Here is an 18988-nt window from a genome sequence, read left to right on the forward strand (position 1 = left end):
TTCTAAATTCTGAAGAATAGAGGCTAAGACTACTCAATCCCTCTCCATGTGACAGACGTCATCCGAGTAATTCAGATTATGAGTTTTTATGATCTTTCTTCTATTCCATATTTAATTATTGTACAGGTTCAGCTGAAATGTTAACTCTAGTGAAGGGCATTTTGTTACTGCAGTAGATTCTGCCTCTATTGGGTATTAAGAAAATTCCCACAGTCCACTGCTTCCATCAGGAAGTGCTACTCAGGAGCCGCAAGTCTAGTACTCAATCATTGGTTGGGCACTCACATTTCCCAAGAGTCTTCCATTAAGATGTGTGGAACTCAAAGGCATCTAAATTTAGGCAAAAAGATTACAAATAATTGCCCTGATATTTAAACACTGAAGTGTTTTTACTTACCCCACAGACAGCAGCCTGCATGATGGCATCAACACCACCTGCTGAAGAATTCAGACCTGCCGCAATGGTCTGCCTCCGTACTAGTTTGCTGTATTCTGACCTATTGTTGGTTAATGGCAGCACATTTTTGAAGCTGGATTGACCTGTACACATTTTACCACCTGGGCAAGGAGTTTTCTCTATTGTACCAAACCCTAAAGAGGAGCACACTTATAGGTCAAGCAAATGCTGTCAGAACCAAACCTGATTTAAAAAACTAGAGAAGAATGATTTGCAATAGTATGCAGCAAGAACATGGCATGCAGACCATCAAAGACTATAGTTTTAAAATAAATTAAGAGGAACAGTGTTTGCTAAAAAATTACTTTTCCATAACCTATAAGGAGGAGAGGCTAGGAGTTTTTTCCTTGAGTGTAGGAAATTGAGAGGTGACCTTATAGAAGTATATAAAATCATGAGGGGCATAGTAGGGTGAAGGCACTTAGTTTTTTTCCCAGGGTTGGGGAATCAAGGACCAGAGGGTTTAAGGTGAGGGGGAAAGATGTAGTAGGAACTTGAGGGGCAACATTTTATTTACACAGAGGGTGGTATGTATGTGGAATGAGCTGCCGAAGGAAGTGGTTGAGGCAAGTACAATAACAACTTTTAAAAGACAGTTGGACAGGTATATGGATAGGAAATGTTTAGAAGGTTATTGGCCAAACATGGGCAAATGGGTCTTGGTCGGCATAGACCAGATGGGCAGAAGGGCCTGTTTCCATGCTGTATGTTTCTATGACTCTATGAGGAAGAAATTTTGCCTTGTCTCATGTTTTTTTTTGTATTGCATACTCATATATAACTTCAAGCTGCTAAATCATGGAGAGAAACTTAAGAATTTTTTTTACCAATTCTGAGATCAGAAGTTATCTTCCTCATTTCCTTCTTCAGTTTAATTCCCAACATCTTCATGTTTTCCAAATCATTCTCCGAAGAAAGGGAGAGGTCCACAAGAAAATATAAATCAATGGGGTAATCTTCAGCTCTCTTAAAATACAATGAGAAGGTTTGTGGTTCTCCTGAAAAGGGAAAAGATACGCTAGCATTGGAAATTCTTCTCATGAAGGGTGGTGGACCTTAGGAATTCTCTACCCCAGAGGGTTGTGGAGGCTAGAGGGATTTAAAGAGGAGGTAGATAAAGTTTTAAAAGATCAGGGAATTGAGGGCTATGGGAACTGACACAGAAGAGGAGTTGAGGCCAGGGTAGATCAGCCATGGGCATATTGGATGGTGGGGCAGGATTGAGAGGCCAAGTGACCTACTCTTGATTTTGTTTCCTTTAACTCTTGTGCTTCTGTGTTCATTGGTATTGGTATTGGTATTGATTTATTATTGTCACCTGTACCGAGGTACAATGAAAAACTTGTTTTGCATACTGTTCATACAGATCAATTTATTACACAGTGCATTGAGGTAGTACAGGGTAAAACAATAACAGAATACAGAGTAAAGTGCCACAGCTACAGGGAAGTGCATTGCAGGTAGACAATAAGGTGCAAGGTCAAACAAGGTTAATTGTGAGGTTGAGAGTCCATCTCATCATATAAGGGAACCATTCAATAGTCTTATCACCGTGGGATAAAAGCTGTCCTTGAGCCTGGTGGTATGTGCCCTCAGGCTCCTGTGTCGTCTGCCTGATGGGAGAGGAGAGAAGAGAGAATGACCAAGGTGGGTGGGGTCTTTGATTTTACTGGCTGCTTCACCAAGGCCACTGAAAAGTACTAGCTACAAGCTGAACTTCAGTGGCTTGTAATGAGTTCTACAGCATCTCTCAAACCCACAGTCTTGACTGCCACAAAAAATTACGGCAGCAGATGCATAGGTGCATCTGTATCTTATATCTGTCATATGTAATATTGGTTGTGAGCAATCATGGCTGTTTTAAGGCTGTACCACATTGTATTTTACCACCCAGGCAAGGAGTTTTCTCTATTGTGCTGAACCCTATAAAGAAGCACATTTATAGTCAAGCAAATGTTATCAGAACCAAACTACAACTGTTTCCTTAATTGTAATAATGTTTAGAGAATAGAATCAGAATTTTTGAAGATTTATGATGCAGAAGGAGGTTATTTGGTTCATTATGTCCATGCCAGGTGGAAAAGTGCTGCCCAACCTAACCCCACCTCTGAGCACCGGCTCTGTATCCCTTCAGGTCACATCTCTAACACATCCAAGGTTTCTGCGTCCAACAGCCTTTCAGACTATCCCAGACCTCCATCTCTCCCTAGGCAAAACAAAACTTCCTTCTCCCCCTTTCTTACCAATTACTTTAAACCTCTGACCCCTGTTTCTGAATCCTCTGTTGAGGGAAAGGGGTCCTTGTTATTTACTCTGTCTAGACCCCTTGTATTTCTTAAACTCCTCATATAAATCTTCCCAAGCTTTAAGAATTTCTCTCTCTCTGTGGAGAGAGAGCTCTCCTGATTTTGTACGCTATTCCTTGATTTGTTAGCTTGAATTATGATCTTGCATTCTCTTAGAGAGAGATACTGAGACATTGTGTCAGAAGTACTGGTTGACAAAACGATGAAACTATCAAATTCAGTTTTGGAATACTGAACCCCAGCTATAGTCCTTCCCAAGTGAATGGACATGTGCTGGGAGACACTGAGCGAGGTGATGGTGAAGGATATTCAGCTTCAGATTTCTGGACCATTTCTGGGGAAGGTGGGACCTGTAAAAGCCAGATGGGTTACAGCTGAACCAGAATGACACTAATGCTCTTGCAGAGGGCGAGGGGGTTTGGCAGAACCGTTAAACTGGTTTTAAACTAATTTGGCAGAGGAAGGGGACACAATGTAGGAGTAAGTAAAGGAGGTGAGGAACAGACACATATGGAAAGAAAACTAACTCTCCAGACACAAGGGAGGAATGGAAGGCTAAGTTGCATCTATTTCAACACAAGGATTCTGACAAGTAAGGTGGATATCAAACCTTATTGAGAATTAGGTTTTAAAAAAGTAGCTTATGGCAGGTTTAGAGAACTGAAAACGGCTGAGGCCTTCTTTTCCAGATAGCGAGGGCTGTGTCTTGGAGCAAGAAGTGGGACTCTTGGTGCAAGAAGTGGGAGCCATATAAAGAGGTGAGTGTTGGGACCCAGTTCTTTTCCAGGCATTTCCAGCCAATATAAGAGGTACAGCTGCGAATTGTTAGGTGATAATTGAATGAGAAATGAGCCAATTGGCAACAAACAAAAAAAGAAGGTAGAGTCAAGTGGAGTGGCCATTTTGGAGCAGCCATTGTTGGAGTGAACCAGTGGGCGAGAAGAAGCTTTGGCGAGAAGAGGCTACCATAAGTTTCTAGTAGGTTTCTTTCTTTCTTTATTTATTTCTCTATTAGCAGTGACAATGGATCCAGGGTCAGTGTTATGTTCTTCTATCCAGATGTGGGAGATCTCCAGTCTCCGTGATAGCTACATCTGCGGGAGGTGCATCCAGCTGCAGCTCCTTACAGACCATGTTAGGGAACTGGAGCTGCAGCTGAATGACCTTCGGCTCCTACGGGAGAATGAGTAGATGATAGATAAAAACTACAGGGAGGTAGCCACACCTAAGCTGCAGCAGGCAGATAGCTGAGTGACTGTCAGGAGAGTTGTAAACTGGATTCGAAATTGGCTGAGTGGGAGAAGACAGAGAGTGGTTGTAGATGGTTGTTTCTCAGATTGGAGGCCTGTGACTAGTGGTATGCCTCAGGGATCTGTGTTGGGGCCATTGTTGTTTGTTGTATATATCAATGATCTAGAAGATAATGTGGTAAATTGGATTAGTAAGTTTGCGGATGACACTAAGATTGGAGGTGTAGTGGACAGTGAGGAAAGCTTTCAAAGCTTGCAGAGGGATCTGGACCAAATGGGAAAATGGTCCAGAAAATGGCAGATGGAATTTAATGCAGACAAGTGTGAGGTGTTGCATTTTGGTAGGGCAAATCAAGGGAGGAAATGGTAGGGCACTGAGGAGTGCGGAGGAACAAAGGGATCTGGGAGTTCAGATACATAATTCCTTGAAAGTAGAGTCACAGGTAGACAGGATTGTAAAAAAGGTTTTTGGCATCCTGGCATTTATAAATCAAAGTATTGAGTATAGGAGTTGGAATGTTTTGGTGAGGTTGTATAAGTCATTGGTGAGACCAAAGTTGGAATATTGTGTGCAGTTCTGGTCGCTGAACTACAGGAAGGATGTCAGCAAGATTGAAAGAGTGCAGAGGAGATTTACAAGAATGTTGCTGGGTCTTCAGGAGTTGAGTTACAGGGAAAGATTGAGCATGTTAGGACTTTATTCCTTGGAGCGGAGAAGAATGAGGGGAGATATGATAGAGGTTTATAAAATGATGAGGGACATAGACAGAGTTAATGCAAGTAGGCTCTTTCCACCTAGATTAGGAGAGATAAGTATGAGAGGACATGACTTTAGGGTGAAAGGGGCAAGGTTTAGGAGGAACAACAGAGGGAACTTCTTCACTCAAAGAGTGGTGGGAGTGTGGAATGGGCTGCCATCTGATGTGGTAAATGCGGGCTCGCTCTTAACTTTTAAGAGTAAATTGGATAGATACATGGACGAGAGAGGTCTGGAGGGGTATGGGCTGGGGGCAGGTAAATGGGACTAGCAGAATAATGTTTCGGCACAGACTAGAAGGGCCAAATGGCCTGTTTTTCTGTGCTGTAGTTTTCTATGGTTCTATGGGAAAGGAATAGGCAGATTGTGCAGAGTACCCCTGTGGCCGTTCCCCTCAATAACAGGTATACCGCTTTGGATACTGCTGGGGGGGATCAACCTACCAGGGGAAAGCTGCAGCGGTCAGATCACTGGCACCAAGTCTGGTTCTGTGGCTCAGAAGGGAAGGGGGTAGAAGAGGAGAGCAATAGTGATAGGAGACTTTATAGTTAGGGTAGCAGACAGGAGATTCTGTCGACGTGAAAGAGACTCCCAGGTGGTATGTTGCCTCCCAGATGCCACGGTCAGGAACATCTCAGATCAGGTCCACAGCGTTCCAAAGGGGGAGGGTGAGTAGCTAGAAGTTGTGGTACACATTGGTACCAATGTCATAGGTAGGAAAAAGGATGAGGTTCTGAAAAGCGAATATGGGAAACGAGGTAGGAAGCTGAAAAGCAGGACCTCAAGGGTAGTGATCTCTGGATTGCTGCCTGTACCACGTGCCAGTGAGGGTAAGAATAGGTTGATCTGGCAGATGAATGTGTGGCTGAGAAATTGGTGCAGGGGTCTGGGTTTCAGATTTGTGGATCATTGGGATCTCTTCTCGGGAAGGTATGACCTGTACAAAAGGGACGGGTTGCACCTGAACTGGAGGGAGACCAATATCCTTGCAGGCAGGTTTGCTAGAGCTGTTGTGGAGGGTTGAAACTAGTTTGGCAGGGGATGGTAACCCAAGTGATAGGTCAGAGGATGGGGCAGTTGGTGTACAGGTTGTTGCAGCGTGTAGAGAGACTGTGAGGAAGGATTGGCAGTTGATAGGGAAAAATTGCAGTCAGTTGGATGGGTTGAAGTGTGTCTATTTTAATGCATGAAGTATCAGGAACAAGGGTGATGAACTTAGAGCATGGGTAAGTACATAGAACTACAATGTTGTGGCCATTACAAGGGTGGGAATGGCTGCTGGGTGTTCCAGGATTTAGATGTTTCAAAAGGGACAGAGAGGGAGATAAGAGGTGGAGGAGTGGCATTGCTCATCAGAGATAATATCACAGCTGCAGAAAGGGAAGGTGTCCTGGAGGGATTGTCTACTGAGTCAGTGTGGGTGGAAGTCAGAAACAGGAAGGGAACAATCACTCTATTGGGAGTATTCTATAGACCCCCCCCACCCCACCACTCCAATAGCAACAGAGACACTGGAATAGATCGGGAGGCAGATTTTGGAAAGGTGCAAAAATAACAGGGTTGTTGTCATGGGTGATTTCAACTTTCCTAATATTGATTGGCACCTCCTTAGTGCAAAAGGTTTAGATGGGGTGGAATTTCTTAAGTGTGTCCAGGAAGGATTCCTGACACAATATGTAGAAAGGTTGACTAGAGGAGAGGCCATTCTGGATCTGGTACTAGGCAATGAACTTGGTCAGGTGTCAGATCTCTCGGTGGGTTAGCATTTTGGAGACAGTAACCACAAATCCCTGACCTTTACCTTTGCCTTAGAGAAGGATAGGAGCAGACAGTAAATGAAAGTATTTAATTGTGGGAGGGTGAATTATGATTCTATTAGGCAGAAAGTTGGGAGTGTAAATTGGGAGTAGATGTACTCAGGGAAATGCACAGTGGAAATGTGGAGGTTGTTTAGAGATCACTTGCACAGGGTTCTTTATAGGTTTGTCCCATTGAAGCAGGAAGAGCATGGCAGGGTGAAGGAACAAGAGATGTGGAATATCTAGTGAAGAGGAAGAAAGAAGCTTACCCAAGATTTAGGAAACAAGGATCCAACAGGGCTCTAGAGTTACAAGGTAGCCAGGAAGGAGCTTAAGAATGGACTTAGGAGAGCTAGAAGGGGGCATGAGAAGGCCTTGGTCAGTAGGATTAAGGAAAACCCCAAGGCGTTCTACTTGTATGTGAAGAACAGGGGGATGATTAGATTGAAGGTAGGACCGATTAGGGATAGAGGAGGAAACTTGTGCCTGGAGTCGGAGGAGGTGGGGAGGTCATCAATGAATACTTTGCTTCAGTATTTACCTGTGAGAGAGACCTTGATGCTTGTGAGGACAGTGTAAAACAGGCTGATAAGCTAGAACATGTCAATGTTAAGAAGGAGGATGAGCTGGAACTTTTGAAAAACATTAGGATAGGTAAGTCCCTAAGGCTGAATGGGATATATCCCAGGATACTACGGGAAGTGAGGGAAGAGATTTCTGAGCCCTTGGTCTTTCCATCCTCACTGGCCACAGGAGTAGTACCAGATAATTGGAGGGTAGCAAATGTTATTCCTTTGTTCAAGAAAGGGAGTAGGGATAACCCTGTGAATTATAGACCAGTGAGTCTTACTTCAGTGGTAGGTATATTACTGGAAAAGATTTTTAGGGACAGGATTTATGAGCATTTGGAGAAGCATACCCTGATTAGGGATAGTCAACATGGCTTTGTGAAGGGCAGGTCATGCCTCACAAGCTTGATTGAATTCTTTGAGGATGTGACAAAGCACATTGATGAAGATAGAGCAGTGGATGTGGTGTATATGGACTTTAGTAAGGCGTTTGATAAGGTTCCCCATGATAGGCTCATTCAGAAGGTCGGGAGACATGGGATCCAGGGAAACTTAGCTGTGTGGATTCAGAATTGGCTTGCCCATATAAGGCAGAGGGTGGTTGTAAATGGAGCGTATTCTGCCTGGAGGTCAGTGACCAGTGGTGTTCTGGGACCTCTGCCCTTTGTGATTTTTTTTAAATGACTTGGATGAGGATGTGGAAGGGTGGGTTAGTAAGTTTGCAGATGACACGAAGGTTGGTGGTGTTGTGAATAGTGTAGAATGTTGTTGAGGGTTATAGGGGGACATTGATAGGATGTAAAGCTGAGCTGAGAAGTGGCAGATGTAGTTCAAAACAGAAAAGTGTGAAGTGATTCACTTTGGAAGGTTGAATTTGAAGGCAGAATACAGGGTAATGGCAGGATTCTTAGCAGTGTGGAGGAACAGAGGGATCTTGGGGTCCAAGTCCATAGATCCCTCAAAGTTGCTGCGCAAGTTGATAGGGTTGTTAAGAAGGTGTATGGCATGTTGGCCTTCATTACCTTGTGGCTCTTGAACTCCCCCGACTAATGTTGCAGCTCTATAAAATCCTGATTAGACCACACTTAGAATATTGTGTTCAGTTCTGGTCGCCTCACTATAGGAAGGATGTGGAAGCTTTAGAAAGGGTGCAGAGGAGATTTACCAGGATGCCACCTGGATTGGAGAGCATGTCTTAGGTTGAGCGAGCTAGGGCTTTTCTCTTTGGATTGAAGGAGGATGAGAGGTGACCTGATAGAGGTGTACAAGATGATAAGAGGCATAGATTGAGTGGACAGTCAGAGACTTTTTCCCAGGGCGGAAATGGCTAATATGAGGGGGCATAATTTTACGGTAATTGGAGGAAGGTATGGGGGGATATCAGAGAAGTTTTTTACACAGAGTAGTGGGTGCGTGGAATGTGCTTCCAGGGTGTTGGTAGAGGTAGGTACATTAGGGACATTTTAGAGACTCTTAGATAGACACATGGATGATAGAAAAATGGAGGGGTATGTGGGAGGGAATGGATAGATTGATCTTAGATTAGGTTAAAAGGTCGGCACAATATCGTGGGCCGAAGGGCCTGTACTGTGCTGTAATGTTCTATGTTCTATTAGAAGTATAGAATGTGAAGGGGGGGTGCTTTAAAAAGCAATTAGAAGGAAAAGAGGAGGCATGAAATGGCATTGGCAGGCTAGATTATGGAAAATCCCAAATTATTTTATAACTATATTAAGGGACTTGTGAGTCCTAGTTCAGGATTCCCTTAAGGTCAACTTGTAGGCTGAATCAGTAGTAAAGAAGGCAAGTGCAGTGTAAGCATTCATTTCAAGAGGACCAGAATATAAAAGTAAGGATGTACTGCTGAGGCTTTACAAGGCATTGGTCAGACTGCATTTGGAATATTGTGAGCGATTTTGGGCCCCGTATCTAAGGAAGGATGTACTGGCCTTGGAGAGGGTCCAGAAGAAGTTCACAAGAATGATCCCAGGAGTGAAAGGCTTAACGTATGAGGAGCATTTGATGTCTCTGGGCCTGTGCTCAATGGAGTTCAGAAGGATGAGGGGGATCTCATTGAAACTTACCGAATACTGTGGACATAGAAAGAATGTTTCCATTAGTAGGAGAGACTAAGATCCAAGGGCACAGCCTCAGAATAAAGGGATATCCCTTAAAAACTGAGATGAGGAGGAATTTCTTCAGTCAAGGGGTGGTGAATCTGTGGAATTCATTTCCACAAGGGCTGTGGAGGCCAAGTCATTAGGTGTATTTAAGGCAGAGATTGGTAGATTCTTGATTGGTAGGGGGATTAAGGGTCATGGGGAGAAGGCGAGAGAAAGGGGTTGAAAAAAAATCAGACATGATTGAATGGCGCAGCAGACTCGATGGACCGAATGGCCTAAATCTGCTCCTATATCTTATGGTCTTATAGATAACCAGGGAAAGATTCGGGCCCATTAGGGGCCAAAGTACCAAGCTATGTATGGAACTGAATAGCATAGGTGAGGTCTTAAAGAATACTTCTCATCTGTACTCAACATAGAGAAAGACATTGTATGTGGAGAATTCAGGGAGAAAATTCTGGAACATGTTATCCTTAAAAAGGAGGCATTAGACATCTCAGTGTCTTGAAATAGATGGTAGTAGCTGGCCTAACTGCTGAGGTGGAGACAGAGAGATCCAGAAAGATAGGGAAGATTCAGAGATTAACCATGTGAGAGCAGGTACGTGATGGCTGGCAGAGACACAGTGAAATGAAGGACCTATTTCTATGCTGTGTGACTTTGAGTCTATGACTGTGTGATTCAATTATGAGAGGGCATAATGGAACAAATTGAGCTGCCTGAGACATTGGATTTCCTGACAAGTAATTTGCCTAAAGAATAAAGACAATGGAAGGAAGAGTTTCCAGTCTACATTGAGCTGTATATAGCAGACAAACTAAAACAGACAAAAGTAAAGATGTTAGTGTAACTCATTAGTCACAAGGGGAGAGAATTGCACTATAGAGAAAGGTCCTCAAATGAGACCTTGGAGAATACGTTAGTTATGTTGCAAGCACATTGCAACCTGCCTGTAAATGAAACAATTGACTGTTATCCTTTTTTTACACACAGCTCGGAGCAGGATGAGTCCTTTCCTACTTTCTTAAGAGTTTGGACTTGTTTCCACTGTATTTATTCTTTAGACAAATTTCTTGTTGGGAAATCCAATGACAAATCATTTGTTCTGTCATGTACGCTCCCAAAGAAATCACACAACATATTTAGCAGATAATTGATGTTTCATAGATTTGAAAGGCTCAGCCATCAGAGCTTAGATACATGTGGTATCTGGGAGTCCACCTGTTAGGAATGGCTTCCATGTGTGACACAGTTAACTAATGCAAAGGTACAAACTATCCATAGGCAGGCTGGAAATATCAACAGATGGTAGTACATATGATGAAGTGCAAGATACAGGAAGAAAACAGTTTGACCAAAGGTTTTAAGTATTGTGGATGGGAACTTAAGTGGCTGAGAAGGGAAGATGGAAAATATATGGATCAGAGAGTGGTGGGTACCTGGAATGCACTGCCAGGTACCCACCAGTGTGAGGAGCATTTGATGTCTCTGGGCCTGTGCTCAATGGAGTTCAGAAGGATGAGGGGGATCTCATTGAAACTTACCAAATACTGTGGACATAGAGAGGATGTTTCCATTAGTAGGAGAGTGCACTGCCAGGTACTCACCACCTACCTGCATGGTAGTGGAGGCAAATACGATAAAGGCATTTAAAAGGCTCTTAGATAGGGACATGAATGTGCAGAGAATGGAGGGATATGGACCTTGTGTAGGCAGAAGGGATTAGTTTAGTTAGGCATTTAATTACTAGTTTAATTAGTTTGGCACAACATCATGGGCTGAAGAGCCTGTTCCTGTGCTGTATTCTTCTATGGTCTAACAGTGAAAAGGACATTGAGTGGATGAGGTGAGGTACGCAAGTCAGGGTAAGACTCAGAGCACCAGTTGAAATGTCAAATGAGGTCATATCAGTGTAAGGAACATTCATTAGATCTACCTATGCTGAGATTTTGTACAAAGATAACTATTCAAAGCAAACGGTCAATCTTGAGGCAGTGTGGTTGAAACCAACAGGTCATGTGCCCTCAATGTACCACAAGGCTACACTGCAGCCAGCTCAGAGATGCTCGCTGAAGGGGATGAACCCAAAAAGTCCAGAGATATTTGAGGTAGTGGACCAGAAGATGTTACACCCATTTTTTTGAACCAGCACAGACCATCAGATGGGACTGCTGAACGTACATGGCAGGATCATGAAGCTCGCTTCATTACAAGCAGTCATTTCAGCCATAAGTGAATGTCTTTCACAAAACAGGCAAACTGGAATGTCTACGCAAGCTAGATCTACATGAGAAACATGTTCCAGTGGCTCTCAAGGAAAAACTTAAAGCAAAGTTTGAGAGACTTACCAAGGCAGAGATTGTATTACCAATAGACATGCCTACTCCCTGGTATCCAGTTTAGCTTATGTGGGCTTGTATTAAATGACAAACTAAGAATCTGCCAGAACTCAAGAAACCTTGATGAAGTTCTGAAGAGGAGTCGCTATCCAATGAAGACAATGGAAGCTGTTTGCAGACCTGAGAAATAGTTCTGGATATAAAGAACGAGTTCTGGCATGTAGAGCTTAATGAGAATGGCACACATTTAACCTGCTGCCATGTACCATTTGGTACATACCGTTAGAGATGAGTGCCATTTGGAATTGAAACCGCACCAGAGAAATTTCAGGGAAAACTGGAAGCTGCATGTGAAGGTTTCAATGGGGTAACAACCATAGCAGATAGAGTATAGCACAGTACAGCATAGGCCCAGGCCCTTCAGCCCACCATGTCTGCACCAACTGTGATGCCAATCTAAGTTAATCCCATCTGCCTGTATATGGTCTGTATCCCTCTATTCCCTGCCTGTTCATGCATCTGTCTAAATACCTCTTAAACATTGTTATCAGATGACACGTTAATCTTTGAAGAAGGAGAATCAGTGGGAAAGACAGAGCTAAACCACGACCAAAAGCTGAGAGCTTGTTGAGCAGAAGCAGTGAAGAGCAACGGAAAATAAAAAGCAAAAATTCAAAATTCCAAACTGCAAAAAGTTTAAATTAAAGGAGGTGTCTGAAAATGCAAGAGCTCCAGATCTTTAGAAAGGTCCAACCAAAGGACATGTTTCAATGTCATCAAGTCCCAGAGAGACCCTGGGCAACAGTCACATCAAATCTGCATATACAGGAAATATACTGGTGATACTTGATTATTCAAATTTCTGTTAGATAGATTCTTAGAAAATACCCATTCATTGATGGCCATTCACTGGGTCAAAGAAGGTTTTTCCAGCTATTACGTTGCTGAGGTGCCAGTAACAGACAGACAGTGGGCCACTGTTGACAGCAGGCAGCTTTGGAAGTCCTGAAAGGGCTGGCAGTTTGATCACAGGGTATCCCCTCACTTTCTACAGAGAAAAGGAAAGGCAGAGTACACTGTGAAAATGGTCATGGAACTGTTGATGTTGATTTGAATTTCTTTCCCAGCTCACCATCTCTGTATGGACAATTCTTCAGATCCCAGCCTGGGATATACATTAATGCTCTTGATGTTGTTGACTGTCATTATTCCAGAGTTTTAAATGAGAATGTGAAGTAAGCACAGCTATAATAACAAATGTAAGCAAGATAAACTGAACCATATCAGAAAGTACTGTCTCAAAGAAAACTGAAAGATTTGAAGGATAAAGAGCAAACTGAATTAGGCAAAGAGTCCTATCTGGGAAAGAGCTAGAAAACTGAGGTAAGAGAAGAATCACACAGAATTAAAACCTTTTTTTATCTCCTGCCACAGCTGTGATACGGCTGTGTGACAGATCCCAGCTGTAACTGTGCCATTTGATTCTTAGGCAATAATGGACATCATGGAAAGGGAGGAACAGCTGAAAACATACTTGAAACCATAGAGGTGATCAAGCTTCATGCAGGCAGTTTTATATACCATAGTTCTTGAGCTGTAATAATAAGGTCATGAACTGGAATTGTATAGGAATTAATGTTGCAGCACTGTGAAACCACCTCAATCACATCTGCCTGGCAATTATAGCAACTGATCAGATTCACAGCTCTGAAATTCCACTGGGCATAACCCTGCTGGGTCACCCTCCACGATGTCCTCTAGTGATGACCCGTTAAATTTTGTAAGGTCTGTGTGAGGCCACCTTACTTGCATGGAGTAGTAAGGGCACAACCCCTAGTTCAGACAGCTGGGAGAAAATCTGAGGAATTTCATAGAAATAGACATAAAATGAAATCCAGGGAACATTGGGTACTGAAATGACAGCAGTAAATGCGAGAGATCAACTTCCATAATGAGAATAATAGATTAAAAGCTTTATTTTAATTCATCATTAGAACTGTACTTATCAGGTTTCCTATATTATCCTAAGGTGCAGAACAGACAATGATGCCTAGCTAATGACAACTAATACTCATTCACAACAGATGCTAATTAGATTCATTCATGTCATACTGCAGTTGAGTTACCTGATCGTAATTTTAGGGCTAGCCTCTGTGGTCGAATTTGTGTGATGTCTTCCAGCTTTATCTTCACACCATTTACACGGCCAGTCAGGTTTTTATTGGTATATACTTTCAACGAACCTTTGGGATTTTCAATATTTTCCATTGCACATCCCCTCCTTTTTAGTGCTTCTATATCATCACAGCGTGCTATTGTCAATTCTCCTGGCTGCAAGAAATCCTATAAATAAAACAGGACCAATTAGATAGGGATGTGTGGTTAAATAGCATAAACCTCAATAGAGTTTTCCTTTTGTTAGGAGCTTAACAAAAGGAGGCTGATCTGTCCATGGTACCTGCACCCAATTTTAGTTAGAATAGCACAAAACCACTCTCCTTATCCTAATCCTTCCTTACATCATCTGAAATAAACACTGATACTATAAGAGGGCAAAGCTCTGTCATAGCTATTTCCCATTACCGAGGGCCTTGCCATTGAGCAGAGCATCTTGTGGTTCAGTGGAGCACTAATGTATTCTTTCTTCAAGTCCACTCCACAAGCAGTTGGAAAGGTAGTCTGTTTGATTGGTAGGAGTACTGGAGAAGTACATAACAGGAATAATTTCCACGCTACAGCATCAAACCACCCCCTACTAACTCAGAACATAGAGGGAAAAAGCCAACAGGGCTATGTCAGCCAGCTACTATATCTCGGTACACGATAACATAAGAAATAACAAAAGAGATCAGAGACTTTTTCCCAGGCAACAATGGCTAACAAGAGGGGACATAATTTTAAGGTGATTGAAGGAGGGTATAAGGGGGATGTCAGGGGTAAGTTTTTTACACAGAGAGTGGTGGGTGCATGGAACGCACTGCTGGCAGAGGTTGTGGGGGCAGATACATTAGGGACATTTCAGAGACTCTCAGATAGACACATGAATGATAGAGAAATGGGGGGCTATGTGGGAGGGAAGGGTTAGATATATCTTAGAGCAGGATAAAATGTTGGCACCACATTGTGGGTTGAAGGGCCTGTACTGTGCTGCAATACTCTATGTTCTATAATAACAATTGGAGCCCCTTGAGTTTGTTCTGCCATTCAATAAAATGATTGCTCATCTGATATTTGGTCTCAACTCCTCTCTCCTTCCTGATCCCCATAACCTTTAATCACCTTATACTCCAAAAAATCTATTTAATGAATCAACATTCACAGCTCTCGAGGGGAGGGAATTCCAAATATTCAAAGCTGTCTGTGAGAAGAAATTCCCCTTCTCGTCTGAAACTTAAGTTGTCAATCCTTTCTCCTGAGACTATGGCTCCTGTTCTGCAATCCCCCATCAGGGGAAGCATCCTCACATCAACCTAGTAAACCTTCACTGCACCACTTCAGAGACGAGCACAGTAAAACTCTGATAATCTGTTATCCAAAAATTCAGAAATCCTAATGGCTTGGCATCTGGTTGACTGGGTGACTTTTGCTGCATTCCCTTTAAAATCACTTGGGCCCCAGTTCCAGCCTCATTTTAAACTCATCTGGGCCCTGGTACCCACAATCCCTTTTAACTCATTGGACCCCAGTCCTTGCACTCCCTTTTAACGCACCAGATCCCCCATCGTTGCACTCCCTTTAAACTCACTGGGGCCCTGTTTTCTTATACGATGAGATGGACCCTGACCTCACGATCTACCTTGTTGTGACCTTGCACCTTATTGTCTACCTGCACTGCACTTCCTCTGTAGCTGTGACATTTTACTCTGTACTGTTATTGTTTTTACCTCAATTTACTCCGTACTAACCCAATGTAACTGCACTGTGTAATAAATTGACCTGTACGATCAGCATGCAAGACAAGCTTTTCACTTTACCTCGGTACAAGTGACAATAATAAACCAATACCAATACATTCCCTTTAAGTTGAGCAGAGGCTTGTTTCCCACACTCACTTTAAACACACAGGACCCTGTTTCCCATGCTTCCTTTAAACTTACCGGGTTCACTGGAAAATGTATTATAATACAAAAAAGTGAATTAATTCTGAAATATTAATGGGAATAACATCCAGTGGTCTGGAATATCAGCCACTAAAGTCCTGAGAGTGCCGGTTTATCAGAGTTCTACTGCGTATTTTTTCTTGAATAGAGAGACCAAAACTGAACACTGTATATCCAGTCAGGTTTCATCAAAGTGCTGTACAGCTGTAACCTGACTACCCTACTCTTACACTCTAACCCCTTTGCATATCAATTAGGTAATACTCTGACTTTCTAATTTTCCTGTCAAAGTGTATAACCTCACTTTTCTTCAATATGTGTCTATCATATTTTTGCCTGTAAACATAACTTGTCTATATTCACAGAATCATACAGGACAGAAACAAGCCCTTCGGCACACCAAGCCCACATTGGCCATTATGCACTCATTTACACAAATCCTATTTTGTTCTTCCCACATTCCCTTCAACTCCCCCCTCCCTCCAGCTTCTACCACTTACCTACACACTGGGGGCCATTTATAGTGGCCAATTAACTAACCAACCCATACATCACTGGGATGTGTGAGGAAAACAGAGCACCCGAAGGAAACTTTTACAGTCAAAGGGGGAAGTGCAAATGCCACACAGACGGCATAGACGACAGGATTGAACCTAGGTCACCAGAACTGTGAGGTAATAGCTCTACCAGCTGTGCCACTATGCCACCCTTTGTCTGGGTAGGTATTCAGACCTAACAAGGGGAAACTTGCTCCAGAATTAGAAATGCTGATTGGGAGGTTTTAAATAGGCACAATGTGACTTTTTCAAAATTAGATTTTTTGTTTTTGTTGGGCTTTCTGCAGTTAGTTGACATGAACTGAGATTGCATTACATCTATTAGTCTGCATGTTCACTCGTTGTCTGTAACTAAAGCAGTTTAATGACTCAATTGTGGCTTTTGTTTCTCTGACATGTTTTAGTCTGCTTTGGAAAGAATGTTGAAACCAACACAAGGGCACAAGCAAAATACACCGTATCCGATTCAGATCACAAGGGGGTACTATTGTTACAGCCTGGGTTATGACATTAGATATTGAGCATTACATCCTGAATGAAAGATGCCGAAACGAGAAGCATTTCAGCACTTGAGGGAATATCTTGTAACAATACTAAAGATTTTTTGAACATTGCCAGTTATTAAATATCCATGCAACTTGTTCAAATACCTGGAACATTTTCACCGAGCACATGGCTAACACAGTATTCATTTTTAAAAATTATTTCCACAGCCTCAAAAGCTAGGAGGGACCGTATAAATATTAGTTTTATTTGAAACTTTTTCACAATTCAAAATAGAATTAGCAACAAGTTAGTAGTGAACACTTACTGAAACCCAGAATTAAGTACACAATGTTTTATTATTTCAGATGTGTCTCTTCAAAGGGTTTTACCCTCTTGTGTGTTGGTTTGTGGCTTATTACAGGAGTTCTCCTTTCTTTCTGTTTTAGGCAGTCCCTCTGGGTAGAGGATGATTCCCACTCTGGTTTTGCGGGTTCTGAAGTGGCTGATGAGGCTAGTGTGGGAACCGCAGATTCTTCCACGGCTAGAGCAAGGGTAGTTGACGAGATGGTCAGTGGGGAGCATGTGAGGCAGTGCACTCCTTCCACTGCTGTCACAGGACTTCTTAAGCTGCACGGCACCAAGGTTCTCAATACCATCCCAATTGTCCTTCTCCACTTTGAGTGGTTATGAGCCAGGGATTCCCAGGAGCCACAAACAATCCGCTGGAGGAACTCAGTGGGTTGAGCAGTATCTGTGGGAGGAAAGGAATTGACAACGTTTCGGTTCAAAGCCCTGCAGCAGATTGTTTGTTGCTCCAGATTCCATCTGCAGTCTCTTGTGCCTCCATGTCACAGGAGTCAGTGGGGAAGATGCATTTCTTGAAGGATCCTTTGAGTGCATCCTTGAATCTTTTCCTCTGGTAATTTCTTACAGCTCAGAATAGAGGGTCTGTTTCAGGAGTCTGGTGTCAGGGGATATCCTTGCTTCTGAAAGAAGTGCCATAGATTTCCTGCCTTCTGTTTAAACAGACTGTTAATGAAGTCCCAACAGAAGTAATAAGTGGAACTACCTTTAGTTTTCATAGGATAGATCATAAAGCTTACATCTTTTGTGCACCATCCACAATTCTTTCCACTTTGAATACATTCTCCACATGATTTGCATTGGCTTTTAACACTCACTGGGATCTGTAACGTGAAAGGAAAATTAAGACAACCATAATGCATATTTCACACCAAAAGGCTGTTTTGGATCTCATTTTGTGCAATGAGAAAGGGTGATCGATGTCTTGTTGTGTTGGGGCCTTTGGGAAAGAATGATCTTAATATGATAGAATTTGACATTCAGTTTGAAAGTGATTTGATTCATAAATCTGAACAAAGGAAACTATGACGGTGTGAGAGGAGAAATGCCTGTGGTTGATTAGGAGGATACATTGGAAGGTATGCTGGTGAAGAGACCAATGGTTAGCATTAGAAAAAAGTAATAAGTTGCACAAAAAATACAACCCTTTAATACAGAAAAATCCTAAAAGGAACAGCTATTCATTCATGGCTGACAAGAGAAATTAAAGATAGAATTACATCCAAGCAAGAGGCTTATAAAGTTGTCAGAAATAGCAGTGGGTCTGACATATGGAAGAATTTTTGGTCTCGGCAAAGGAGGATCTAGAAATGTATAAAGATAGGCACGATGAATTATGAGAATTGTCTGGTGAGAAATATAAAAACAGACAGTAAACATTTTTATAGATTCTTAAAAAGGGAAAGACAAGCAAAGGCAAGTTTGAGACTCTAACAGACAGAAGCAGGAGAATTTATAACAGGGAATAAGGAAATGGCAGAGTAAGTAAACAATCACTGTGCATCTGTCTTCTCAGGAGATAAGACACAAAGCATGCCACATATATTAGAGAATAAAAGCTCTTGTGAATGACAAAATGAAGGAATCAAGTATTCGTTAAACATAGTATCAGAGAAGCTGGTGAGATTCAAAGTTGATAAATCCAAATGTCCCAATGATTGACATCCCAGAGTTTTGAAAGTGGTGGCTTTAGAGATAGTGGATGACCCAGTTATCACATTGCAAAGTTGGATAGATTCTGGATTGTTTCTATGGATTGGAGACTACCAAATGTTACTCCACTATTTAAAGAAGGAGGAAGAGAGAAAACAGGAAATAACCTGGATAATAGCTATTGCTGGGCCTTTATTCTGGAGGACAGATAATGTTGTGCCTTTATTTA

General features: G+C 42.3%; 1 protein-coding gene across 1 annotated transcript in view; it reads right to left on the reverse strand.

Annotated features, from left to right (window-relative positions):
• Positions 1-17969, reverse strand: part of LOC127570519 (integrin beta-1-like) — a 57444-nt gene extending 39475 nt beyond the window's left edge. The window contains exons 1-4 of the mRNA XM_052016171.1: positions 17847-17969; positions 13727-13943; positions 1285-1455; positions 398-591 (exon numbers count right to left, since the gene is read on the reverse strand). Coding sequence (XP_051872131.1) covers positions 398-591; positions 1285-1455; positions 13727-13943; positions 17847-17969 — 705 coding nt within the window. The remainder of the gene's footprint in view (positions 1-397; positions 592-1284; positions 1456-13726; positions 13944-17846) is intronic.
• Between the last annotated feature and the right edge of the window lie 1019 nt (positions 17970-18988).

This window comes from Pristis pectinata, chromosome 5 (genome assembly GCF_009764475.1).
Source record: "Pristis pectinata isolate sPriPec2 chromosome 5, sPriPec2.1.pri, whole genome shotgun sequence".
In the NCBI taxonomy this organism is placed as follows: domain Eukaryota; kingdom Metazoa; phylum Chordata; class Chondrichthyes; order Rhinopristiformes; family Pristidae; genus Pristis; species Pristis pectinata.